At 49.0% G+C, this 24,844-nt stretch overlaps 11 protein-coding genes across 11 annotated transcripts; 5 read left to right on the forward strand and 6 right to left on the reverse strand.

Moving 5' to 3' along the window:
• Window positions 1-250: 250 nt before the first annotated feature.
• Window positions 251-786, reverse strand: An15g05210 (hypothetical protein; the record flags this gene model as incomplete). The annotated part of the gene is made up of 3 exons (XM_059744696.1): window positions 251-380; window positions 477-656; window positions 770-786. The coding sequence occupies 3 exons, from the start codon at window positions 784-786 to the stop codon at window positions 251-253; spliced, it is 327 nt and encodes a 108-aa protein (XP_059602560.1).
• Window positions 787-1,120: 334 nt separating this feature from the next.
• Window positions 1,121-1,874, forward strand: An15g05220 (uncharacterized protein; the record flags this gene model as incomplete). Its single annotated transcript, XM_059744697.1, has 3 exons — window positions 1,121-1,207; window positions 1,255-1,500; window positions 1,548-1,874. 3 exons carry the CDS (start codon window positions 1,121-1,123, stop codon window positions 1,872-1,874), a joined length of 660 nt encoding a protein of 219 aa, XP_059602561.1.
• Window positions 1,875-2,707: 833 nt separating this feature from the next.
• On the reverse strand, window positions 2,708-3,706 carry An15g05230 (uncharacterized protein; the record flags this gene model as incomplete). Its single annotated transcript, XM_001397016.1, has 1 exon — window positions 2,708-3,706. One exon carries the CDS (start codon window positions 3,704-3,706, stop codon window positions 2,708-2,710), a length of 999 nt encoding a protein of 332 aa, XP_001397053.1.
• An 835-nt stretch (window positions 3,707-4,541) lies between these two features.
• Window positions 4,542-5,151, forward strand: An15g05240 (uncharacterized protein; the record flags this gene model as incomplete). The annotated part of the gene is made up of 3 exons (XM_059744698.1): window positions 4,542-4,742; window positions 4,828-4,935; window positions 5,017-5,151. The coding sequence occupies 3 exons, from the start codon at window positions 4,542-4,544 to the stop codon at window positions 5,149-5,151; spliced, it is 444 nt and encodes a 147-aa protein (XP_059602562.1).
• Window positions 5,152-5,661: 510 nt separating this feature from the next.
• An15g05250 (uncharacterized protein) lies at window positions 5,662-6,531 on the forward strand (the record flags this gene model as incomplete). Its single annotated transcript, XM_059744699.1, has 2 exons — window positions 5,662-5,948; window positions 5,988-6,531. 2 exons carry the CDS (start codon window positions 5,662-5,664, stop codon window positions 6,529-6,531), a joined length of 831 nt encoding a protein of 276 aa, XP_059602563.1.
• A 368-nt stretch (window positions 6,532-6,899) lies between these two features.
• Window positions 6,900-10,130, reverse strand: An15g05260 (uncharacterized protein; the record flags this gene model as incomplete). The annotated part of the gene is made up of 2 exons (XM_059744700.1): window positions 6,900-9,524; window positions 9,579-10,130. The coding sequence occupies 2 exons, from the start codon at window positions 10,128-10,130 to the stop codon at window positions 6,900-6,902; spliced, it is 3,177 nt and encodes a 1,058-aa protein (XP_059602564.1).
• Window positions 10,131-10,687: 557 nt separating this feature from the next.
• An15g05270 (uncharacterized protein) lies at window positions 10,688-12,733 on the reverse strand (the record flags this gene model as incomplete). Its single annotated transcript, XM_001397020.1, has 1 exon — window positions 10,688-12,733. The coding sequence occupies one exon, from the start codon at window positions 12,731-12,733 to the stop codon at window positions 10,688-10,690; it is 2,046 nt and encodes a 681-aa protein (XP_001397057.1).
• Window positions 12,734-13,134: 401 nt separating this feature from the next.
• On the forward strand, window positions 13,135-14,930 carry An15g05280 (uncharacterized protein; the record flags this gene model as incomplete). The annotated part of the gene is made up of 4 exons (XM_001397021.1): window positions 13,135-13,439; window positions 13,494-13,536; window positions 13,594-14,558; window positions 14,606-14,930. 4 exons carry the CDS (start codon window positions 13,135-13,137, stop codon window positions 14,928-14,930), a joined length of 1,638 nt encoding a protein of 545 aa, XP_001397058.1.
• A 741-nt stretch (window positions 14,931-15,671) lies between these two features.
• Window positions 15,672-20,474, reverse strand: An15g05290 (uncharacterized protein; the record flags this gene model as incomplete). Its single annotated transcript, XM_059744701.1, has 4 exons — window positions 15,672-16,390; window positions 16,442-19,223; window positions 19,279-20,082; window positions 20,151-20,474. The coding sequence occupies 4 exons, from the start codon at window positions 20,472-20,474 to the stop codon at window positions 15,672-15,674; spliced, it is 4,629 nt and encodes a 1,542-aa protein (XP_059602565.1).
• Window positions 20,475-21,574: 1,100 nt separating this feature from the next.
• An15g05300 (hypothetical protein) lies at window positions 21,575-22,286 on the reverse strand (the record flags this gene model as incomplete). The annotated part of the gene is made up of 6 exons (XM_059744702.1): window positions 21,575-21,601; window positions 21,688-21,722; window positions 21,753-21,762; window positions 21,793-22,003; window positions 22,051-22,209; window positions 22,270-22,286. 6 exons carry the CDS (start codon window positions 22,284-22,286, stop codon window positions 21,575-21,577), a joined length of 459 nt encoding a protein of 152 aa, XP_059602566.1.
• Window positions 22,287-22,522: 236 nt separating this feature from the next.
• Window positions 22,523-24,274, forward strand: An15g05310 (uncharacterized protein; the record flags this gene model as incomplete). Its single annotated transcript, XM_001397024.3, has 1 exon — window positions 22,523-24,274. One exon carries the CDS (start codon window positions 22,523-22,525, stop codon window positions 24,272-24,274), a length of 1,752 nt encoding a protein of 583 aa, XP_001397061.1.
• Between the last annotated feature and the right edge of the window lie 570 nt (window positions 24,275-24,844).

A 24,844-nucleotide genomic window follows, 5' to 3' on the forward strand; every position in this document is an offset into this window, starting at 1 on the left:
ACACATGACATAATGGGGCACAGTCGTATGGGTCTGCTTACTAACTTCGGAGTTTTGCGAATACTCCGCGTGAAGGCAAAGTGGAGATTTGGTCTCGGCTGTAGCCGGCATTTAGGTTGTTTAGTTTTCCGTCTTTATACTCCTTCCCCTTTCCTCCATACATCATGGTAATCCAATTCGATGGAGAGAAAAGCGTTATTGATATACATGCGGACGGTCATATCTTACACAAGAATTTATATTCTTTTTCTCAAACTTTGGACATTCCAGAACTAAGTTCAACCGTGCCGGGCTTGCTTATGTGCGTGCACTCGTCACGGATTCGGACCATTTGCCTACGTAGGACGAACAAACAAAGCGAGGCAGCCACATACAGTGCACTGGTGAAAATTAGGAAATGTACGGGTCAACATGGTCAAACCGTGAGAGTCGGGAAGCGCATTGCGTTTCTATTGGGTGGCTGCCTCCTAACATACAGCTGACTTTGCAGTGACGGAGTCGCTAATCCCGAAATGAGAGGGGAAGAAGAATCCTGTTCCGTGCAACCTGGTAATAAGCGATTCTTGTCTGATCCAGTTAATACTTCATAGCCCCTCAGCTGCAGCGAGATCCTGCGGCGAACGTCCTGATCCCTCTTCAATAGTAATTTCCATTTCCTGCTGGCCACAGTGGACGTGTGAACTGTCCACGAGGGCCATGATCAAGATTACTGTAGCTAAGTAGTTGTAGGCTTCGTTTTCTGCACTTTTGCACATTCATCCTTCCCTACCGTCCCAGTAGTCCCATCATTCCGAGACCGTCGGTGGCATCAATCTTGCATCATAATTTGTACCATGCCAATATCCGGTCTATTTCTGCTGCTCTGCTTTCATTACATAACGCTCCAGCGATATCTCCACAAGGGGGCGGGCAGTCACGGAATGGTCAAAGATTTCGTCAAAACTTCTTTGGGAGTAGAATGATGCTTGTTAACTCTAATCCGCCTTGCATCTCCCACAATTCCAATACTTGCCACAAACTTAGGATTGTCTGCTACACAAAGTGTGCGCTTCACCAGCACGTCAGTAAATACTTGTCAGAACAGTTCTCTACCGACCTGAAAACAAGTCTGAAAGGAAAGATGAAGATCCTGGTGATGCATGGTAAGCTTCGCATCTCCCAAAGAAATCTCGTACCTGACCTGATGGTTACAGGGGCGCAGCAGGCGGTAAATGACTTCCGAATAGAAGCCCCTGGGCTAGAAAGCTCATTAAGCCAGCTCTGGGACCTGACAGTATCGAAAATCTCTATCCAACCGGTTCTTTCGAGTGTGCTTCGGAAGATTGCCTCATCAACAATAGCGAGAATTGCAGAAAATACTGCTGGTGGGGAGCCGACAACGTTGATGGAGTGTATCCGAGATTGCGGGATGGTATAGAGGCTGTACTCTCTACCATCGAGGACCTTGGTTTATTTGTTGGAATAGTCGGTTTTAGTCAGGGTGGCGCAATGGCCGGGATGGTCGCATCGCTACTCGAAAGAAATCGCAGTCTTTTGCTCACTTCCAGGCTGAAGGCGGGATGCCATATCCTGACGCATCCACCTCACTAAAACACCCTCCGCTCAAGTTCATAGTCTGGTTTTCTGGGTACGCCTCATCGCATCCTATGTACCGCGGCTTTTATGAGCACAACATTGTTACTTCCTCTCTTCATGTTCTCGAATGCTCGGACCCTGAGGTGAGCAAAGAGGCATCGTGGAGACTCGTTGAGAGCTGTCGGTCGTGTGTGGGATCTGAGCCGGTGGTTGTCTGGCATCCTGGGGGTCATTTTGTACCGAAAAGCGAGCGCGAGCTTGAACCAGTTGCAAAATTCATTGCTTCCAAGGCTTACTAGCCTTGGGCAATTTGCTTATGATTCTCCTCGGTCAGTTTGATGGGTTGCGAGGCTAAGCGCCAGAGTCTGCATCCATTACGAGGGATCACCCGCCAGCTTTCGCTATGGTCAACATCATTTGTTCATGGCTTCTGTGTGCGAGTGTCTCACCAAGTCAATATGTAGGCTGCGGAATACTCCCTCCAGGTTTGAATCGAGGGCTTCTGTTCCATTCCTATTTATAAACTCCTTTCGGTCTCCAATACAATCTTACTCGATATTGCATAAGATTGTTGTTCTATTGCAACCCAATCCATTAAGCGAGACCTGCCTTAGGAACTGCGAACAGCTGACGTCCCATGGCTTGCCCATCAGAGAGGTAAACATACAAGTATCAATAGTAAAACTGTCAGACATTATTATACATTTTGAATATGTAAAACTTATCCAGTCTGGCTCCCACCAGCTATTACAAATTATAATCATTTAGATGATCTTATAATACAAAGACAGGGCTTACAACCTGTTCAGACAGCTGCAAGTATAGAAACAAGAAATATAGAGAAAAATATATACTATATTACTATTTAGAGGTTCCGTAGTGAGAGGCGTGTGAAGACGCGTCTAGTGTAGTGCCAGCTAACTGTGCGACCAAGCCTACTACATAGTAGTATGACTGCCTTAACAGTGCATATAGTTCGCACAAGACCGAGACCATGCTACTAGTAAAGACCTTTGAGCCACACATACACACACAGACAGCTCTTTTCCTGGACCTTCTTCTGCACCACAATGACCCAACAATGCCCCTAATGGTCGCCAGTTTCCATTCCTCCCTCATTAAAATAAGCTAATTAATTAAGCTTGATCCCCAACAACTGTGCCCCAACAGCAACCTCCACGCCATCAACATCAACACCAACACCACTCCCACCACCCGTGGTAACATACAACCAATCCATCTCTCCCTCACCCCTGCCAAACGCACACCCCGTCGGCTCCGCAATCTCCGTAGAATCCAAACTGCCCGCAATAACACTCGTCAGATTCCTCCCGCCCTGCAAATCAAAGCTAATCTGCATAATTGTATTCTCTGCCGCCGTAGCCGCATATGCAAACTTCCGTCCACTCCCAGCACGGAACCCATCCGGGGAAACGGCGAAATCATCAAACGCAATAGCCTCGGCAATAACCTCTCCAGGACCAGCAGTCACATTGGAGTACAGCTTCGCTCTGCAAAAGTCGCCGCCGGCGGTCCAGTACACGAATCCATCTTGAACCTTGATTCCATTGATGCTGCTCATCAGGTTCGCATCCTTGATGGCTTCCCAGGTGCGGCCGGTTGTTGTGTCGACGGCGAAGATGGAATCTTGGTACGAGGCTGAGGCGAGGATAATGGTCTCGTTGAATGCGGCTAGTCCGTTGAAGCCTGTTGGTGCGGTGGGTCGGGCGATGAGTTTGATGTCTGGGGTGTCGGAATTGGCGGTGAAGTCGACGCGCCAGATGTGCGTGGCGTTCTTGGGAGGGTCGGAGATGTTGTCACTGGTGGTGTTGGCGCCGGTAACGTAGAAGACGTCGTGGGCTGCTTCGGTGATGCCGGAGAGACCGAGAACGCTGGGAAAGGTGTGGATGACGTTCTTCTTTGGGCTTGAGGAGCGGGGATCGAAGGAGAGGAGGCTGGCTGGGGGACCGATCTCGGTTGCGAGGATGAGGCCGTTGGATCGGACGGCAAGGTTCTCGAGCCAGGTGTCGTTGGAGGCGAATTGGTAAATCGTTCGAACGTTCAGCTCGGCGGAGACTAGGGTACTTGCACTGAGAGCAAGGGTGCCTAGGAGGGATGGATGGATTTTCATGATTTGGACAAGCAACTGAGCGTAGTACTAATGAGGGAGAAGCATTCGGAGGCTGAGGAAGCGTGTGGAGAATCAGATTGAAGGAGCGGACGATCTCATTAGATATAGTAGACACCTCTCAATTTTATAGGAGTATAGTATAGGCGACCTCCTTAGCTAGCGTTGAAGATTATACGTGGCCCTGCCCTACGCAGGTACAATGATCTGCTTCCAAGCAGGAAGGAAGTGGGCATCTTCACGCACTCCATTACGAGTCATTATCTGATCTTAGATCAGTTCCACTGGGTATGGGGGCCCGCGGAAACAGACTGGGCTAATGACGTGAGCATGGTGCAATAGGAGGATTCTTAAATATATAAAAGACCCGCAGTCCTGTCACTAGGCTGGATATTAAACTACTCTACAAAGTCTACCGCCGGTGCAGAAGCTAAAGTGTCTTCCTGGCATGCTCGGTGTTGTTTCCCGCAACAGGAATTCCAAGCCGATGGCCACTGATTAGCCCTCCCGTGACAAAGCATTGCTGCAACGAATTCGGTTTCTTTCTCTCTATCTGGCCTCATTTAGCCGCTATCTCCGAAGCTATTGGATAATATTCGGGAAATAATAAGATCTTTTACGGTGGGACCGCGAATTACCGATATCTGGACCCGCAGAAGATCGTCAGGACAGTTCCCCGGACGCGAGAGTTGACACAGTTTAAGTCCCGTGGCGGGCTTGCGGTTAGCCAAAGCTAATTGTTTCATTTGAAAAATAGAAGTAGAAACGATTATATGTGACATGAATATGAGGCGCCGAGCGATGTACGACGAAAAGAACACTGAGCATATGGACGGACATGCGGATAGTTTCATCCTGTCGTGAAAACGGGCCATTAGCTTTGAGACATTCTCATATGCCTTCAGGATATTGGCCACTCGCTGCTCCATACCTGACGTTTGCCTTCCACTCTCATGGTCAAGTCCAACAGACAACAGACACCCGAGGCATGGATATCATGGCATGCGACAAAATCCGTGGCTCGACGGAGCGCTTCCTGGTGCAGGGGCACCCACGGTTACGGCAGTTACAGCATGGCATACTGCTATCCCACTTAACGCGAAGGACGCTACAGCCAGTTGCAGGCTCCTGAGACGTGGTTACGTTGGGGAGGCCATGATGCCAAGGTGGATGAGGATGAGGAAGAGCCGGAGGACACAGACCGATCGGGGACGACATCAGAAGTGAACAACGTGAAGAGAAGCAGCAAGTAGAAAGGTCCACCAAGAAGCTTGTGTCAACAATGTCCTGCTGTTGTTGCTCATGATTTTCAGGGCAATCATCTTTCAAGAGCAGGAAAAAAGATAGCCGTGACTCCACCTCCATTTCCTCTAAGCGCCACCCCACCCTCAGCCTCGTCAGCCTCGTCAGTAGCGAGTCTAGACACCACTTGGCCCCTGATTCTTTGAGAGTACTAAGAGTTCGGGGAAGCGCCTTCCGCTGGGGCTAAGGAAAAATCATGCGTTGAGGCCGATTGATTTTTTCCATTATAGGCGCGATATCTCCCACTCCATAGCTGGGATTCCGCCCCTGACACGAATTTCGAAGAGAAATCACCATGTGATATGTTCAAAGCCCGCAGATCCTTGGGGAAACACATCAGCCTGCATTTACTGGTTTGAGCACATGAACCGGGATTCACCTATCCCTATACAAATGTCATGCAGAAAGGCAAACACTCAATGTTGAAGGAATAACTCCTGTATCAATAGTCAAAATGTAACCTTAAAGTTACTCTGCATATGGTAGAACCCACCGGGCCCGCGTAGACCTCCGCAAAAAGAACCCGAGTCCCGCCGACGTGTCTGTCATACATTCGAAGCATATAAAGCCCACACCGATACAAGGAATCCTGCCCCCATTCATTCCCCTGACTTCATGCATTTAATCAGTCCGTAAGATTCTCTCTATATAATAATATGGCAACCCCAAGCCTCATCTCCATCAACAAGCTCGCCAACACCCGTGTCCTCATAATCGGCGGCACGTCCGGCATCGGCTTCTCAGTCGCCCGTGCAGCCCTGGAACACGGCGCCTATATCATCATCTCCAGCTCAAATTCCCAGAGAGTCTCATCCACCATCTCTCGTCTCCAAACTCTCTATCCAGACAATGTCTACACCGACCACATCACCGGCAGACCCTGTGACCTAGGCGACCAAGCCACACACAAACAGAACCTTCTTTCCCTCCTCGACTACGCTACGTCACCTTTGCTCTTCCCCAATACCACTTCTCCTGCTAGAAGTAATGATGATACTATTGAGCGAGTATTACTAAACCATATAATCTACACCGCTGGTACTCCACCCCCACGGATTCCTATTGCTTCTTCCGAAACCACCGCCTCTAGTTTCTTAGCCTTGAGCACTCTCCGGCTACTTGCCCCAATGTTGATTGGTAAACATGCGAAGAAATACTTGGTTAATCATCATACCTCATCCATAACCTTCACCTCAGGGTTAATGGCGGCCAGACCCGCGGCGGGGTTGGCGGTGGGTGGTGCGGCAGTGGGTTCAGCGCTCGAAGGCTTGACAAGGGGATTGGCGGTGGAGTTGGCCCCTATCCGTGTGAACGTGGTTGCACCGGGTGCTGTCGAGACGGAGATATTTGAAAGGTTAGGACCTGCGAGAGAAGCATATATGGAGGCTTTTAGGAGGGGGACGTTGACTGGGAAGGTGGGGAGACCAGAGGATGTTGCAGAGGCGTATATTTGGTGTATGAAGGATGGGTTCGTCACGGGACAAAGACTTGGGAGTGATGGGGGCGCATTGTTAAAGGGGGCATAGTATATTTTAGCTTTGAAGAAGGAAGGATGGTTTCGTCGTATAATGTTTCCAGTATGGAGGTGATTTCGGGTCATATTTCTATGAGTTTCTAGCGATAAGCAGTAAGATAGTGGCTTCAGTAATGCGAATTATAAAATTTGTTAGTGGGCATATTGAGACTAAGGTACAGGTGCCAGTGGCATGGCAGCATACGTCCTCGTTCAAGAATAAAGAGAAAAGAAAAAGAAAACTAAGAACAGGGACGGGCGAGATTATAAGGAATAGTTAGGAGGAAACATATCCCACTATTCTTCTGCGTGTCACATTCCATCCATTCTATCTGTTCATCTTGTGGCTCGCACTAAACTCGTCCTTCACGGGCGACATGGTCACTCATTTTCTTGCTCGTCAAATTCGCGCAGCATGTGTATAATTTTATCCTTGACTATGGAGTCCTTTGCCGCCCTAAGAACCACATCACTTTGATGCTGATAGATAAGCTTTAGACACTTCCTACGATATTCATACTCCGTGTTGTCGCCCGTCAAATCCCGCAAACGTGATCCTTCATCTCCAGGTTCCAAGAGCTCCATTACTATGAACTCTACCGCCGCTTTATTGATCGGGAGGCTCTTCTGCAATTTGTAAAGAAAATTTAAATTTTCGAAGCAATTTGAATCCATAATAGCTGTACTAACCGTTTCCTTAGAAATCGGTAAGCCTTTGTCTTGCTGGTAGCGCTGCCTCACAGAATTTGGTCCGTCAGTATGGTTCATTACTGCAGTGACCACCGCCTCAGAAATCGGGAATCTCTCTTGATAGTACTGCTGTAGAAGATGTACTTTTTTAAGTGCATGTGGTGATAAGATTGCGTTTTGGATTGTACTTGCAGAGATGGGTGGACAGCTTTGTTGCTTGAACAAAAACTGCAAAAGTTCGGTTCCGTCGGGGAGTTGTACTACCGCATTCAACAGATCTTCAGAGAATGGTAGAGTGTCTTGGTGTTGGTAAAACAGACGAAGGATCTCAAGTCGATCGTTGTACTTGACTGCAGCTTCGATGACCTCTTCAGAGATTGGTAGGTTGTGTTGGTGTTGATAAAACAGACGAAGGATCTCAATCCCATCAGGATAGTGCACTGCAGTTTCAACTGCCTCTTCAGAGATGGGTAGACACGTTTGATGTTGGTAAAATAGACGAAGGATCTCAATTCCATCAGGATAGTGCACTGCGGTTTCAACAGCCTCCTCAGAGATTGGTAGATTGTCTTGGTGTTGGTAAAACAGACGAAGGATCTCAATCCCGTTAGGATAGTGCACTGCAGTTTCAACTGCCTCTTCAGAGATGGGTAGACACGTTTGATGTTGGTAGAACAAACGAAGGATATCAAGTCCTTTAACATGTCCCACTACATTTTGGACTGCATGTTCAGAGATAGGTAGATTGTCTTGGTGTTGGTAGAACAGACAAAGGATATCAAGTCCTTTGACATGTTCCACTACATTTTGGACTGCATGTTCAGAGATTGGTAGACACGTTTGATGTTGGTAGAACAGACGAAGGATATCAAGTCCATCAATGTGTTCTACTGCATTTTGAACTGCACGTTCAGAGATTGGAAGGCTGTTCTGATGGTAGTAGTAAAACAGTAAAATAATATCAAGTCCAAAGGTATGTTTCACTGCATTCTCGACTGCATGTTCAGAGACTGGAAGGCTCTTTTGATACTGGTAAAAAAGTTTGATAATCGAATTTCCTTGTGGATTTTGACTTGTTTCATCGATCACCCGTTCAGTGATGTAAGAATCGGCCGTGCGGAGAAAAAGAATACCCATGAGCTCATAGATGCTTGTTGCATTTCTGACTGAAATTTCTATTATTGATGCTCTCTTCCGTTGGTCGTCAAGAAGAATCTTTAGGAGTTTATATGCGATGTCATAACGTGCTGCTGCTGCCTCGAGCACTCTTTCACTGACCGGTATTTGGACCTGAGTCTGACACAAAAGTCGCTTCATCGGTTCGAACTGCGCTTCAAAGTCATCAGATTTCAGTATATTCACAATAATGTCTTCTAAAATGAGTTTCAGACATCCGTATTCCTGCTCTTTTCCCTCCAATGTCTGTCCTAGGCTGCTAGAAGTAGTAGAGGTTGGCACTTTCAGACTAGTTAATTCACTCCTGCTCTCTCTGGCAGGTGGACTGATGTCCCAAGTGAAGAAAAGGTCAATAGGTGGCGCATATATGAGTTGGAATTGCTTCCGTAGGTCTGATATCTTCGTCTTGGAGTGTCGACGAAAGGATTCGTATCCGGTTTTCTTTTTGACCATGTCTGGTGTTGCCATACTCACGACAACACTGATTTTCCCTTTCCCCAGTCTAATGATTGTTGGCTTTGGAGCATTATGCAAGAAGCACACAATATCATAGACCTGAATTAATGTTGCTGAAGCGTGAATTACCCATTTATTTCCCCACTGAGTTTCAAAGAACATCCCCAAGGCATTCTCATGGAAGCCAATACCAATAGTCTGGTAGTCATGAAGGGGTGTGCTTCTTTCGACTGACACGATATGGCCCAAAATCCACCCTTTGCCTTTGATCACAGCTATGTTAGTGTCAGGCAGAACTGCCACAGTATGATTTCCCATGAAGATATAGTTTACGATCTGCTTAACAACAGCACTGAATGCAAGCCGATAGTTTGGTCTTAAGCAGGGTGTTTTAAGATCATCCGAGCACAACCCTAGCAACGCATATATCTTGTCGTGTGGAACTGTTGCGAAGTGGGTATGATACATGTCGATCAGCTCTCCTAAAGGGAGATTACCTGGCAGTTTTCGTGAGTTGCGTGGCCGAATAATTGAACTTCGGACAAGAGGGATGACTGTGAGCACGTGGTCTGGTAGTAGTGACAGCTTTAGTCTGCTAAGGCCTTCACAGAACGAATAGCCGTTGACCTGAACTAGGCCACACCGAAACATAATTGATCGAGCAACACCAACTTCTTGTAGCACCTGCTGGGAATTAGTTGTGCACTAACTTGTGAAAACGTTCAAACCCCAGCTTACCCAGATACGGCGAAACCAATCATGTCTTAGCAGTCTCATACAGGCCACATGATCCGCTTCTGACAAATCAACGCTTTCGGTACCTGCATAAAGCAACACTTTGTTCTCTGCGAGTTGATGGATCGTGTCAAGTGCATTGGGGCCAGCATGGTCTGGCTCCCCAAGCCAGACAATGACTCGATCGGCCTGTGCGTAGATGGCTCTCATAAGCGGAATATGTGTATTCTTCTCATCTTCGTCTTCTTGGTTGATGCAGATCGCATCAACCCACAATGTTCTCTCCAATTGGTGGTCCCGAAGGTACGACAATGCAGTGTGAAGATTCTCAGTCACAGGCAGAAGACTTCCACCAATCAGAACTGCTTGCGGCTTATCATTGCTACCCCACGTATAGGAAAGTGCCTCGTAAAGATGGTTTCGGCTTTCTGACACTGAAAGATCGTAGTTGATAAGTATGCACTCGATGGGGGCATTTCTTTCTCTTTGTGGCAAGAGACGGATCATGCGAGTGAACGACCCTGGTGGAAGTGCTGAATATGTATATGCTATCATGATGAACGGGTCATCATCGGGTGCTATAGTAGAGTAACAGAGTGGAATTGGACAGGCAAAAGAGAAAGAAAACTCTGGTCAGCGCAATGCCGGCCACGGGCGGGGATATGCCAACAATTAGTTTTCTATAGAAAAAGCAATATTCCTCATCGCCCTTGCCATTGCTTGGTTTTCTTGCTAGAGTGGGGTATGCAGGCATAGCTAAGATGTGGTTCGTTATGATAGGCTGCTAACGTTCATGACAGATGCACTACGGAGTAGCGTACCTCACTTGTGCTGTGAACTACTCTGGACCAAGAGTGCCCAGCACAGCCTTTGGGTTTTACTCCGTGGACCTAGGAAATGAGACATCAAATCACTAGATGGCTCTTGTAGCTCAATTGGCCTATCTGAGCTTAACATTCTTAGGAAACCCCTCTGGCAGCCCCCTCTGGAGTGCGATCTAACTTGCCACATTTTCGAAGCCTGCCCAGGGACCACACCCCGTTTCACAGCTGACCGCAAGCCTAGTCGAGATTCATACTGCATAGTGTAGGGACATGTTACTTATCTCTGAATCAATACTGCACACTAGCTAGATACCGACAATGCTCCAGATCGGGCACATCCGTATACCCTGGCCGCGGATATTGCAAATCAGCCAGGACCATATTTGACGCCGTAAACTCCGGCCAACGCCAGCCTGCAAAGAACTCTAAGGTGGTGTTGTAACCGCGCGCTATCAGATACTCCCTCGCAACATTAGGATCACCCGTTCGCGCAAACGACCCCCACATGTCCTGCACCGCATTGGTATAGTAGATATCCTCGGGAACCCGAATCGGCTGATCGTAAATGTAGTAAGTCCCAAATACCTCGTACAAGTCACTAGAGTGGCACCGATAATATGGTGTGTCCGGCTTTCCGACAGGAAACGTGCACAGGTCATAGAAATCATAGTAGGAGAGAGCGTATCCGCGCTGATGATAGGCCACGTGCATACTAGGGAAAGCGACCGTGGCGGCACCCACCATAGCGTAGGCGCCATTCGGGCACTCTTGGTTATTTTCGGTGGCGATCTTGACACTAGCGTTGTATACGCTGGAGTATGAAGTTGACCCGTTGTGAAAGGTCTCGTTGCTAATAAGCCACAGGCCTGAGGGGATAATGTGATCTGCCTGTTCTTGATCGATCCAGCCCCCTGGGATGAGCAGGTCGAGCGCGGTCTGAAAGTCGGTCATATTGGGTGCGAGAGTGGTTGTGGTCAGCGACTGACATTCCTCGGGCATCAGGGTGGACATCATCCGTACGGAGTTAATGTAAGAGCTTCCTTGGGCGACTAGAGCCATAGGTGCATCTGGTAGATATACAGGATCGATCACTGGAGTGAAGAAGATGTCGGCGCTGGCGTTCAGGAGCACTGATGAAGGCAGTCGCTGCAGGCAGGCAAGCCGGGCAGCGCCTGTCTCGTTGCAGTATGGGCTAAGGTAGGGCTCAGCTAGCTCGGCTATTGCGCTCTGGGTGCTAAAGCGACCGTTGCCTGCTGACTGCTGGATACTGCCCTGAAATAAACCAGCAGCTTGAGGAGAAGCAACAAGCTCGATGCAGTTGGCGCCACCAGCTGACTGCCCAAAGATGGTAACATTGTTTGGGTTTCCCCCGAACCCGCGGATATATTGTTGCACCCACCGAAGAGCAGCGATGTTATCGGACATCCAGTAGTTTCCAGGGATGGTGCCATCATCGAGTGATAAGTACCCGAAAATATTCAAGCGGTAGTTAGAGGTGACGATGACCACATCCGAGCGTGAAGTTAGACTTCCTCCATCGAAGGTTAGGTCCGAGCCGGTGCCTTGAGAGAAGCCACCGCCATGGATCCAGAAGAGGACAGGCTTCAGTTGATCCTCGGGCACGTCCGTATCGCCCGGAAGAAAGGGAGTATATACATTCAAATAAAGGCAATTCTCATCATTACCCCAGGGGTTCAAATCATAGCTATTTCCGTCAAAGTAACCGAACTGCAGACAGGCGGGGCTGTATTGAGTTGCATTGACGTAACTTACATTGGTCGCATCCCAAGCTTCGGCATACTGGAAGCGGCGTGTGCCAATTGGCGGCTGCGCAAACGGAATACCAGCAAATCGAAAAGTCAAATGATCACGGAGGCCTTCGAAGGTAATGTTACCTGCCGTGACATTAACCCGAGGGAAGGAGGAGTAATCGGTGTCGACACGATCAACCAGTGGAGCCGAGTTTGTGCAGACGAAAGGCCACTCTCCATCCGAAGAGACATTATCGGTGGCAGAGGTACCAGAAAGAGTGACTGGTGTACTGCAAGCAGTCCAGAGCAGCGTATCGTTAGTTAGAGTACCTAGATACTGCTGGTACTGGAAGGACTGGCGGAAATGGTGTACATCATCGCATCGCAGCAGTTGCTCCTCATATTCGGCACAGACTGTTTCTGCCTGACGACGGCCGGCAGGTGTGTGCACTAGCAGAGCACTTGGTCGCTCCCCATGAGCAGTCCAGTTTCCGTCGTTCTGAAACAAAAGGCTTGTCGGAGCGGATGAAGCTTTTGCCCCGGCCGGAAGAGCCAGCAGCAGCAGTGACGCCATGGCAGCCATCCTGAGCGGGGAATGCCTCATTCTGTAGTGACTGCTGTGGGTTGAGATGCATGGAAGCTGTTGCTTTCCCGTCCCAGTTGCTGCCTTATATGTTGTCTGCGTCCGCACTGTTGATCTGTGAATCCCAATGCGGGAAAGACTCCGCAGGTTGGCGGCCGCAGAGGCCCTCATTTTGCGGGCAAACATCCAACAGGATCATGCATGCGTTTCCGTCCTGCAGAGTTTCCCCGGAGTATCCCCGCAATACGGAAATGGGCTGATGTACCAGTCGGGATGTCAACAATGGGGAATGGACTGTGTCGTCACAGTGAGAAACAGGGCAAGTATATAATGTTCAACAAATGGAGGTGGTTCTAACCTCTAGATCATCTGCAAGCTTCATTATTATATGAATCGTGACCATGGCACTACAGTTCCTATATCTTGTTACTTTCCTTCTCGCCGTTCTCCCACCTACCTTGGCTAGGAATAACTGCTCCATTGAGACCTTTCAAGCCTTCTTGGACGCCAATGGTACCGCTGCACGCGTAGTTTACGCCCGACACTATGCGGAGAATTCGACGTTTGTGAACCCCAACATCAGCTCCGTCACCAATCCCACGCAGTTGCCAGCGGCCTGTGCCATCCAGGTCAATGCGACCACAGATGTGAACACCCACTTTAGCTTTGGCGTCTTTCTGCCTGACACATGGAATGAAAGATTCTTGTAAGTGACTCTGACCTATTGAGAGGATATCCAGTACTAACTTAACCCGAACAGTCACGCTGCGCAGGAAGGCGAAGACATCAACTGGGTTGATATGGTATGTAACAGCTTCGTCCTCAATTACAAGTAGATCGTAGATTGATCGAACTACTAGGCTGTGGGACTACGGTATGGCTTCGCCTCTGTAGCCACTGACACGGGCCACACGGGCTCCGACATGGATGGAGACTGGTGGAAGAATCCAGAGTCTATCAACGACTGGGCCTGGCGTGCCAACCATCTCACTAGCGTGCTGGGCAAGTTCCTCGTCGAGAGGTTCTATGGTCAAAAGCCCAAATATAACTACTTCGCCGGCTGCTCCACCGGTGGCCGCCAGGCCATGAAAGAGACACAGAAGTTTCCGCGGGACTATGACGGGGTGATTGCTGCCTGCCCGGCATGGTGGACTACCCACCAACAGCTATACAATCTCAAGCAGACGACCTATCAGGCACCTCAGGGATCAGATCATACAATCCCAATGGAGATGTTCGCAGTCATCGGAGCAGAGGCAATCCGTCAGTGCGATCCTCAAGACGGACTGGTCGACAACATCATTTCCGATCCACTAGGCTGTCATTTCGACTACCTGCCTTTGCTCTGTACTGAGACGAAGAACACCAGTTGCTTGACAGGACCCCAGATAGAAACACTGCATAAGATCTACAACGACTGGGTGGAAACAAATCAAACTTTTGTGTACACGCATCCGCATTACGGCAGCGAAGCAATGTGGAACGAGAGCGGCGTCATCGGCAACGGCAGTGTCGGCAACGAAGACTCGCAGCTGTGGTATCCTCAACATATCCTTGGCCTCGCCAACTTTACTGTGCAGGACTTCGATTATAGCGTGGTGCAGTACGCCGATCAGACTGACCCGGGTAATTCGTCCGCCAACAGCTATGACCTGGCCGAGTTCTACCGCCACGGAGGGAAGCTCATTCACTACCATGGTCACTCCGACGCCATTGTACCTCCCGGTATCGGCCTCTATTACCGCGACCACATGGCCGCCACGCTTGCCCCGCAGGGCATTGATATCGATGACTTCTATCGCTTCTTCGCAATCCCTGGCATGGAGTGAGTGCACATTAGACCAACATGGGATTACGAGCTGACTTCTCCAGACACTGCTATCATACACCATCCACAATGGGCGCGCCGTGGTACATCGCCGGGCCGACGCAGGCGAGCACGCTGAGCTCGTCTCTTTACAGTGTCCCAGGCTACCAAGATGCAAAGCACGACATTTTTCTGGCCTTAATCAACTGGGTTGAGAACGGCACTGCACCCGACTATATTATTGGGTCTCGCTTCAATAGTAGCGTTGAGTATACCTCCAGGACCATTGACAAACAACGGCCGATATGCGCTTATCCCAAATTGGCCCAGTACGTGGGGTCAGGAGACATTGATGATGCGGCCAATTTTGAGTGCAAAGCCCTTTATTAGTTGGTGCCTGTGGATGATTATTGAAGAGTACATTTGGGGATATAGAAGACGTATTAATTTATATATACGAGCCAGAGAGGCCAATAATGATTGCATTATATCGCCCAGTCAGTGGCCATGCAAGGGGTCTCTTTCACCGCCCTTACACATGATAAGATTGCCTGAGGTACAAACAAGTAGCTGAGCTTCTCAAAGAAAGTGGGGAAGAGATGTCAATATTATCAAGCTTACCGAACACCTCCCGGGTTGATGTGTGAGTTCAGTCAATTGCAAGCAACCATAATATGCTCCATGACTGAGCTCAAGTAACATAATGGATGTATTTATGGACTTTGAAAACATATCCAGGCATGATTGATCCTGGAATCATCTCGTTTATCCTACTTATCTTCTCGGTCGTGGATTTCTTTACAAGATATCTTGTCTGTATAGGCAGTCTGGCACCGTTCATCCTTAGACCCGCCCATGTTTTCCTATCAACATTCAAATGCATTCCGAATGCCTAAATGCGCTACTATTACCCCATATTCACTGATTCCTACATTGCTATGGTGCCATTTAGTCATATGCGCGGCTAACGAATCTTCATTGCAAAATTGAATTGGACAAGGTACTTCGAACTTCAAATGTGTATCTCTTTTTTGTGAATGCAAGAAACTTCAAGGGTAGCGTACTGTGAAAATGCGCGAATAACTCTAGGGAGTGAAAAGCATCAACAATCTACAATATGATGCTTATGGTTTATGACGCCAACATCATCCGCCTCAACTCTTCCGCTTCGCCACTTTTATTGACCATATCCTGAAATAGGCCTTCATCCTTTTCCACCAACTCTCCAGGACTTCCAAATTCCGCTGCAACGCCATCCTTCATGACCAGGATGCGGTCAAAGTCGGCCACGGTACTGAGACGGTGTGCAATCACTAGCAGCGTAGTGTTCGTGAACGCCTCTCGAATCGACCGCTGGATCAGGATGTCAGTCTCCATATCCACCGCGGAAGTAGCCTCATCGAGAATCAGAATCTTGGGTCGGGACAGAATAGCGCGCGCCAGACAGAGCAGCTGTTTCTGTCCCTGTGACAGGTTCGATCCACCCGAAGAAACTGGCGAGGATAAGGACTGGAATATGTTGGTGTTTCCGTTCTGCTCGGAAGCGGCAATGGTGGAACTAGCACCAGAGTGGTCATCCTCGTCGTTCTTCAACAGTGGCGTGCTGCTTCCGGAGGGGATGAGGTGGACACGCGCTAAAGCTTCTCGCACTTCCTGGTCGCTGTATTGATTTAAAGGGTCGAGGTTGGACCGGATGGTGCCAGAGAAAAGGACAGGGTCTTGGGGAATGATGGCTAGGCGGGTACGGAGGTCGTGCAGTCGAATGTTGGCAATGTCAACTCCGTCGATGACGACACTGCCCTTACGGGTGTCCAAGAAACGGAAAAGTGCAAGCGATAAAGTGGATTTGCCTGTCATTGTTAGTATAAGAAGAAGAACAGGGAATGCTGCAGGCAACTTACCAGCACCCGTCCGACCGACGACCCCAATCCTTTGGTTTGGCTCCGCAGTGAAAGTCAGGCCCTTCAGGATCGATGGTAGCCCTTCTGCGTAACCGACCTCTAGCTCATTTACCTCTATTCTACCCGTCTCGGGCCAGCTAGCCCTAACGCTGGTCCCGTCTGGGTTCTCGATCCGCAAGTCTCGATACTCGAAGATGCGCTCTGTTGCATTCATGAACAGCTCAACTCTTGTGGAAATTTGAATAGTAAAGGAAGTCAAAAAGGTGAAGCTTAGCGAGAAGGAGAGGGCGAACCCAGCCAAGCTAGCGTCGATGCCAGGGGTGTTTATCACGAAGGCAGCCACGGTGACTGGGAACAAAGCGGCCACAAGTCCCACATGAAGATGGAGCCAGCTGCCCATATAGCAAGCATACCATGTACAAGCAGCGTACGTGTCGATGAGATTGTACATTCGTCGAGTAAATTCTTCGGTTTTGGAAAATGCTCGAATAGTGGAGAGCCCAGTTAAGGATGCAGCAAAATGTGATATGACCGGCGACTTGCTGTTGGATTCGATGCGCCTGATGTTTCGTGCAGCAGCAATGTAGCTCCGTGCTATAAAGGCGCAAGATGCCAATAGTATGATCGCAACCAAGACCATAAACCGGGAAATGAAGATGGCTGCAACCAATATACCGACCAATTCCCAGAGCGTAGCGGCAAAGTAATAGAACATCTGCGGGAGCTGGGAGTCCAAGAGGGTGAAGTCTCCTGTAAAACGGTTTAGAATTCTTCCCGTGGGAACTGTGTCGAACCATCGAAGTGGCGCGTGGAAAACACTGTGAAGCATATCGTGGAATATTCTCCGTGATGCGCGGACGGCTCCAGAATATAGGTTGAATAACCGGGTGACCGCGACCATCACTGACACGACGGAGATGGCGCAATACATCCCCAGGTAAAACCACAAGCTTCTGTTCTGAACGTTGATTGGGAGACTACTGGAGGTGTTCATGCAAAGTTTGTGCGTTGATGTTGAATAGCCTGCCAGCTGCATCTGCAGGCTGTTGTGGTGTGGGCATGCCGTATATTGAGCGACTCCCTGCTCATCGCCAAACGCATCCGCCCAAATTCGTATCCAGTAGTTTCGAGACAAAATCAATGCCTGAAATAATGCAAATAGAAAAGAAAGTAGGATCCAAAATGGCCACCCTCCGGTTGCTTTGAGATAACCAGAATAGACTGACATCTCGACGCGACCGGTCGCTCTCTTTTCCGCCTCAATAAGCTTCTTTGGGGGAGCCTTGGGCGCAATAGTGGCAGAGTCAGTCGGCACCGTCAGTCCTTCTTCTTCCTCAATCAAGATCTCCCTATTAGCAGATTCTTGGAGAGAATCGAGCTCCCCTTCCGCCTCTAGCTGCTCCACGGAACCTGCGTGCTTAAGCGTTCCGTCAGCGGAGAGACTGACCGCATACTTCGCTCCAGACAAACACAGCGACACATGGTGGGTGGCGAGTATCCGAGTTCTGCCCTCTGCAAGCTTGCCCATGACTGCGTTTTCATAGACATGCTTGCCTACGTGAGCGTCGAGAGCGCTGAAAACGTCGTCCATGATGATGATTCCTGCGCGTGAATAGATGGCACGTGCCAGACTCAACCGCCATTTTTGTCCGCCGCTGAGACTGATTCCCTGAGCGCCCACTTCTGTCTCATCACCATCCTCGAACAAGGCCAGGTCAGTAGTCAATGCGCATGCTTGTAGTACCTGCTCATATCTGACCGGATCAAAGGGTAAACCAAAGAGGATATTGTTCTTGATCGTGGCATTCTCAATCCAGGGAGTTTGGGCAACAAAGGCAATAGCCGTTGGCAAAATCCAGTTGGCCGCATTTGCCTTGTTATCGAAGTGCTCAATGGGAGAGGCATCTCGCGGGACATGGACGTAGCCGCCCAACACCTCTACCTCTCCCAAAATAGCCGCCAGCAGTAAAGACTTTCCTGATCCTGTCGGCCCCGAGATAACACTGAGCGCATTGTTGGGGAATACCAAGTTGAGATTGCGCAATGCGAAACGGTCCGCTGATGCATCCTTAGCATCGCAGGGGAAGCTCACAGAGGCATTATGGAATGAAATGACCTCACCCGGATGGGTGTTTTCCTCTTGCTCTGGTGTGCGGAGAAATCCGTCGATTCTGTCGGAACTCACCTTGGCGGTGATGACTGATACCAATAAGTAAGGAATCTGCCCAACAATGCCTTCAAGCTGAATGAATAGACTGATCGCTGTAAAGGCTACAGAAGGCAGTAAGCTTCCGTGGATGTAAGAGTATGTCGTCAGAGACAATGCTGTTAGAACGATGGGGGTAAACTCCGAGCCGATCGTCATGTAGATATTATCGAGCCTGCTGCTCCACAGAACCGACAACTCCTCTTCACGAACACGTTCGAGCTTCTCCGACCACACATCTTCGGCAGCGGAGAATTTGATTTGTCGGATACCATGCAGAGCTTCTGTGGTCATTGTAGTTCGTTTATCCCGGATTTCCATCAGGGCCTTCTGCTTTCTCCCATACCTCTCCGCTAAAGCTCGGTTGATAGGGAAAAGAACCGCAATACCCAGTAGACCAGCACACAAGCTTTGCCAGCCGATGAGCAGCCACAAAAATGCCACTGTCACCAGCATTTTACCCACAATGTTTACACACTGGGAGCTTTCGGACGCAAATATGGCGATTTGGTTACAGTCGACTGCAAACATATTGATGACGTCTTGTTCTGACTTGGAGGGACCATCCTGGCCAGCCTATGGGTGAAGCAAGATTAGTAAGACATAGGCACAGGGGCCGGGGGTCTGATACCTCTTCAGTTCCAATCTCTTCAACCTTCGCAGGGTCGGTACTCAATTTCTTTCGCAACAATTTACGATACACTAATGATGTCAAGGTCGACCGCAGAGCAACGACGATATAGCCTTTTTCCCACCACATGATACGCGAGTCCACCAAATTGGTGCCCATAGCAGCCAGTGCAATCAACATGACATATCTCCAGGCAGATGGATCACGTACGTCCGAATTCTCTCGTGACTCGAGGTATTGAAGGAGTTGTAAAGTTGCGAAAGATGGGCCGACGTCGAAAAAGTTTGAAACGAGAACTGCGATCCATTGCCGCAGAAGCTGTACCCGAAACTGCCAAAAGATGCGGATCCACAGTGGCTGGGCGTCTGTCAAGGCCATGGCACTAAATTCGTCCGAGGCTTCTTTGGAACGGACAGCATGATTCATAGTCGGAAGAGCTTCAGATTCTAATGCTTCTTTGGCGCCTTCGGACATGATCTCAGGAGCCCATCGGAATGTCAATCGGTTCCAGAGGTTGACGGTCATCTCTCGGTCGATTTCCTTGCTGTCAGGGCTAAAGACAGCCGGGCGCCGTTCCACGCACCATATAGCACCAACCAGGGCCAGAAGAGTAGGCACCTGTACCCCAGTCAGGATAGCTGTAATGCTAGGTCGACTCCCGCCGGGGACATTTTCGCTTGCGAGAACGGAGAGAGCAATACCCCCAATCAGAACAATGGTTGCCTGCTTCCATATCACGCTCTCGAATCTCGCAACTGGGTGTGTCTGGGTAATTGAGTCTGTGAATTGCACCAACAGAAATAGCTATGAATTGTCAGCAGTCCATTCCCAATGTGACCTCTCCGGTGGTGGGAGAGTGTCGACGCACGCACCCATGCTGGCGGCAGCAGCCAGATTCCTAGTGAGGCAGGTCCCTTTCTCCCATGGATGCTAATTGCCGCAATGATCAAGTTTGCAAAAGACAGACCTAATCCACAAAGACCGAGCAAAAAAATAGCAACGAAAGGGCGCTGGTTTGACAACTGAGAGGTGGATTCTTTTGTGGCAATTCCATCTTTATCCTCATACCGGATGTCGTCCGGGTTCGCGTGTTTCCATCTCGCCTTGATCAATCTCTTGGCCGGCGGGATGGTCCCCAACGAAATCAAGACAAAGAGAACAACAGCTGCCTCTCCAGGGGCGATGGAAGGCACCATCGTTCGGACAGGACTGTTGAAATTGGTGTTTTCTCTGTGTCGAGAATGGCAAAAAGAAGGGCCCTGGGATTTAAAAAGATGAACAGAAGATGGCGAGCTAATTTATCGTGCATGGCGAACGGACGGCGCTACTGCAGTCAGCGAATACGATTAGTCTGCCAGTGATAAGCCGCTCCCCCGCGCGATGCCTGTCCGGGAGCCCGACGGAGCAGACGTGACTCAACGCGTCCGAAGGAAGCCGATAAGAAATTGAAGTTGGCCTGCATGACTCAGAATGGATGAAGATGATTGGAACCTGTCAAATGAATGGACAGGATCTGGACTCTGATGGAAAGTGAGGCAGACGCGGAGATCGAACGGGAAACAATAGAAAAATGCCGGGATTCTGGCCGGCCATGTGATGGAACCCCCCTGATTGGCCAGCTCGCGTCCGTTGCGTGTTCTCCTCGCTGCCTGAGGCGGTCAGCATATTCGCAATGGGAACCTTCAATGGCGCTAAGCTTCGAGGGGGCAAACCTCCATTATATCCAAGGACGAGTTTGGCAAAACTAGCCAAGTAGCACAGTTCATCCGAGCATCACACCTCACACAACATCCGGTGTCACGTCTCGCTATCAAACCACGGCATACCGTCGTCAGCACCACCTCTTTCCAACTCAGCGCACGTCCCCCTGCTGCGCCTTCATCACCTTGTCACCATGAGTCACCAGGTCATTTCTTATCAATTTAATATCGAGCGTTAATACTCTTCATATCTCAGGCACATGGAGTGTCACCTCACCACCACTGTATTGGACAACCGTGACTTCCTCATTTCTCCGGATGGTTTAACCCGACGCTCAGAACACAAGAGTTGTTCAGCCTTATCGCACATATACCCCGCTAATGCCCCTATCTTTAGCTATAGATTTGGTTGGGACAAGCTTTGCCTAGCCTCTTGGCCGTCTTCTCTGTCCTTCATGTCGATAACGACGATCCGTTTATAGCCATCCCGACCATGGTCGGAGCTGTGCTTACGCATGCCTCCTAGAGGTCATAGAGGCACTCTCCGTATAAGAGACAAGCATGGTCACATCTTTACCACCTCATAGGGAGTCTATTCATTGAACATGCTCAAGACCTGTGGACTTGCTGAGTGTTCATAGAGGGTAGCTTCAATATCAAGCCATTACTTCGGACGACTTATCCATTACCCACAGACTAATCAACATACAGAAATTTGCTGTGAGAAGACCTTTTCGTCTTGTTCTGGTGTTTAACAAAGGCTGTCAAACATACCTCCCCAATGCTATCTAGATCTGTCTAGTCTAGTACCCACCCGTGAAGCCAAATTAGAGCCTGCATCTGTGCCCCCACACAAGTAAATAACAGAATGGATGCGTGCGCTATCGACACAATCAGCTACTGTAGTCTCATTTGGACTTTTCAAACAACGCTCGTGAATGTGCTCCTTAGAAGGCGGCACGGAACTTTCGTCTTGTAAGATATCTATCAATCTTGTCTGGGTCGACTGGGGTGGAATGCAAGTGCTAGGTCCGAAAGGAAAGTCAACTATTCATAACTATACTAGTCTCACGATTGCTTGGTGGAATTAGTATACACTATCCTGCCTAAGTTAAACCATGTATTGTCGTGGGACCAATGCATCAGTCCAGTATTGTTTGCTCGGTGGGCGACCGTAGCTGCGGTTATGAATTGCGCCCACCTGGATACTGTGATGATGAAGAACTTGCATCTAGTTACAACTTAGTTAACGGGCAGCAAGGCATGCTTATTAAGCCTTTCCATGTCTTACAAATCTCCCCTTTTCATCATGAATCAGAACCATGCAAAGCTGTTCTTTATGAATAATTCACTTAACTCCCACGGGGTCCAGCAAATGAGATCCACTGCCCCGGTCCCACCCTGAACTCTAATATCGCATCGACCTGCCGTAGTGCCCGGCACTGGAACTCTTTGCTCGCCAGAGCTTGCTTTAAAAGCAGAAAGTCGTACAATTACAATATGAGCACTTAACAGTTACCGTTGGATATCTGTGACTGACCACTATGGACCTGGAGACGAACAAACGCAGCAGTAAAACATCTTCCCGCTCTCAACAAGGATGCACAAACTGCCGACGGAGCAGGCTTAAATGCGACGAGAAAAAGCCAATCTGCACCCGATGCTGGCAAAAGGATCTACAATGCCAGACAATATTCCGGCTGAAATGGGAGTCAAATTATCGTGATCGAGGTATCGCCTTTGGCAGGTCGAGGCTGAATAGGAAGTCTCCTGATCACCCAACTGGTGCTCCGGGACGGGATTCGACTTTCCCCAAAGACACTACATGGGTTGCGATCCCGACGGTTCAGTCTTGGGCATTCGTGAATAACGATACTTCCTTGATTCGACGACTTTATGCCGAGGAGCAAGGATACACCGAACCACATCTTCTCCCGGCCGTCGATGCTAGAACGGCCCTTGGGGAGCTGGGGCCTCGTGAGCCAGCATCGTCTTTCACAACATCGCCACCCGATACCGCTCAATTAATGGATATAAAAGAAGCAATGTTACAGAACTTACAATCACCCCTCTCACCATTTCCATCCCTAGATGATCTGGGAAATCAAGTACTGTTCGACTATTACGTGAACCAGATATGTCCTCGAACAGTACAGAGTCCTCTATCCATGTCACCCTTTGCCTCAGTCATTCTTCCCTATTGTGTATCCGCTCCGCCCACAGTTCTGCAGGCAATACAGGCGCTGGCCGCCTGTCACTGGTCCCAGAGCGACCCAAGGTATAGCGAACTTTCTCTGCAACTAAAGGCTCGAGTTCTGAACCATCTCCGACATCGTATCAATACGCATCCCCAGGATATAGTCACAGAAGACCCTGAAATATTGGTCATTATGATGTTTTTATGTTTATATGACATTGTTGATGACTGCAATCAGCAGTGGATTATACATCTTCAGGGGGCAAAAGATATCATTCGACTTCGCCGACGACAGCAGATTTTATTGAAAGGTGCAACGCAAGGTGTACAGCAAGACCCAGTATCGTCTTTCACGGAGCTTTTCTTCGCTTTCCAGGACGTGATGGGGCGGACTGCCTGTGGAAAAGCGGAGCTTTTTGGATCGACCTATTGGCGTGAAGAAGATACGACCATAAATCCTTGGATGGGTTGCAGCCCTGCTCTTGTCTCTGTCTTATTCTCAATCATGGATCTGAGTCGGTCTAGACGGCATGTCATCGCCGATGAAGGTCACGAAGCTTTTAATGTTAGAGCTTCCGCCCTGATCAACAGATTGAAGGATATCAAACAGGAGATGCGAATCGATGGAGACAGCCAGGTCATTCAGAGAATTGCCGAGCTAAAGAGAGTGACTTCAATTGTCTATCTAAACTGCGCATTGTATGGCTTGACACCATCCGATTCCATAACCAAGACCTACGTGCGCAAAATATTGAAAGATATTGTTGAACTACTCGCAATGGAGCCATCTTGTCAGGTCGTCTGGCCTCTTTTTGTTGCTGCCGTGGAACTAGATCCTCTTGACCTTGCGATCATGTTAGATCCGGATACTGGGAAAATGACGGACGGACGAAGGCTTGTCTTGGAACTGCTTATGAAGATGAGTAAAAGCAGTGTTTCTAGTGTGACTCGGGCGCGTGTCGTCGTCGAGCAGGTGTGGAAGTCCCGCGATTTTTGTTTGTCAAAGTCTTCCCGAGAAAGGTCACCAGCGTCTATCACGGATTTAAATGACTGGGAAGAGTATGTTATGCCTGTTAGTGATGCTTTGAGCCTGGCATAAGCGCGCAGGTTAGCAAAAGTTAGACGAAATAAGCTCAAACGTAAAAAAAAAAAAATTCTCTTGTGATCTTACATTCCAACTCATGATCGAAAGACATATGGTGCGGCACAGGTATATCCGAACGGTCCCCAGAATAACGACCTCATTTCATGCCCTCCTTCAAACGCATTCGCTTTAACCTCTCTATTTTTACGTTAAGGTGATATCAAAAATCACAAAAGCCCCTGGAGTAATTCTCTCATATATGCGATATACTGCACCGGCTGATGCTATCCACGTTCGGATCCCTACATGCGGGGTACTCTCACGGCTCGGGAATGGCATCCGTAGCGTTGTAAGCTTATATGATTAAAGACACTGCAAACCCTAAGTGGAACAATCGGAAAGACATTCCGCATATCGGAATGGACTACAGGGCTCCTAAGTCCCAGAAAAGTCCAACTAGCGAGTTTTGTATACTGGGGTTAGTTCACCCGCTGACCCCTATTGACCCCCATCCGATATGGGAGAATGACTGCTCGTACATCCCACTTTCTGCTTCTCTTCTCCAGAATATTTGCTATTATATCA

Source organism: Aspergillus niger (assembly GCF_000002855.4).
Source record: "Aspergillus niger supercontig An15".
Taxonomy (NCBI): Eukaryota; Fungi; Ascomycota; class Eurotiomycetes; order Eurotiales; family Aspergillaceae; genus Aspergillus; species Aspergillus niger.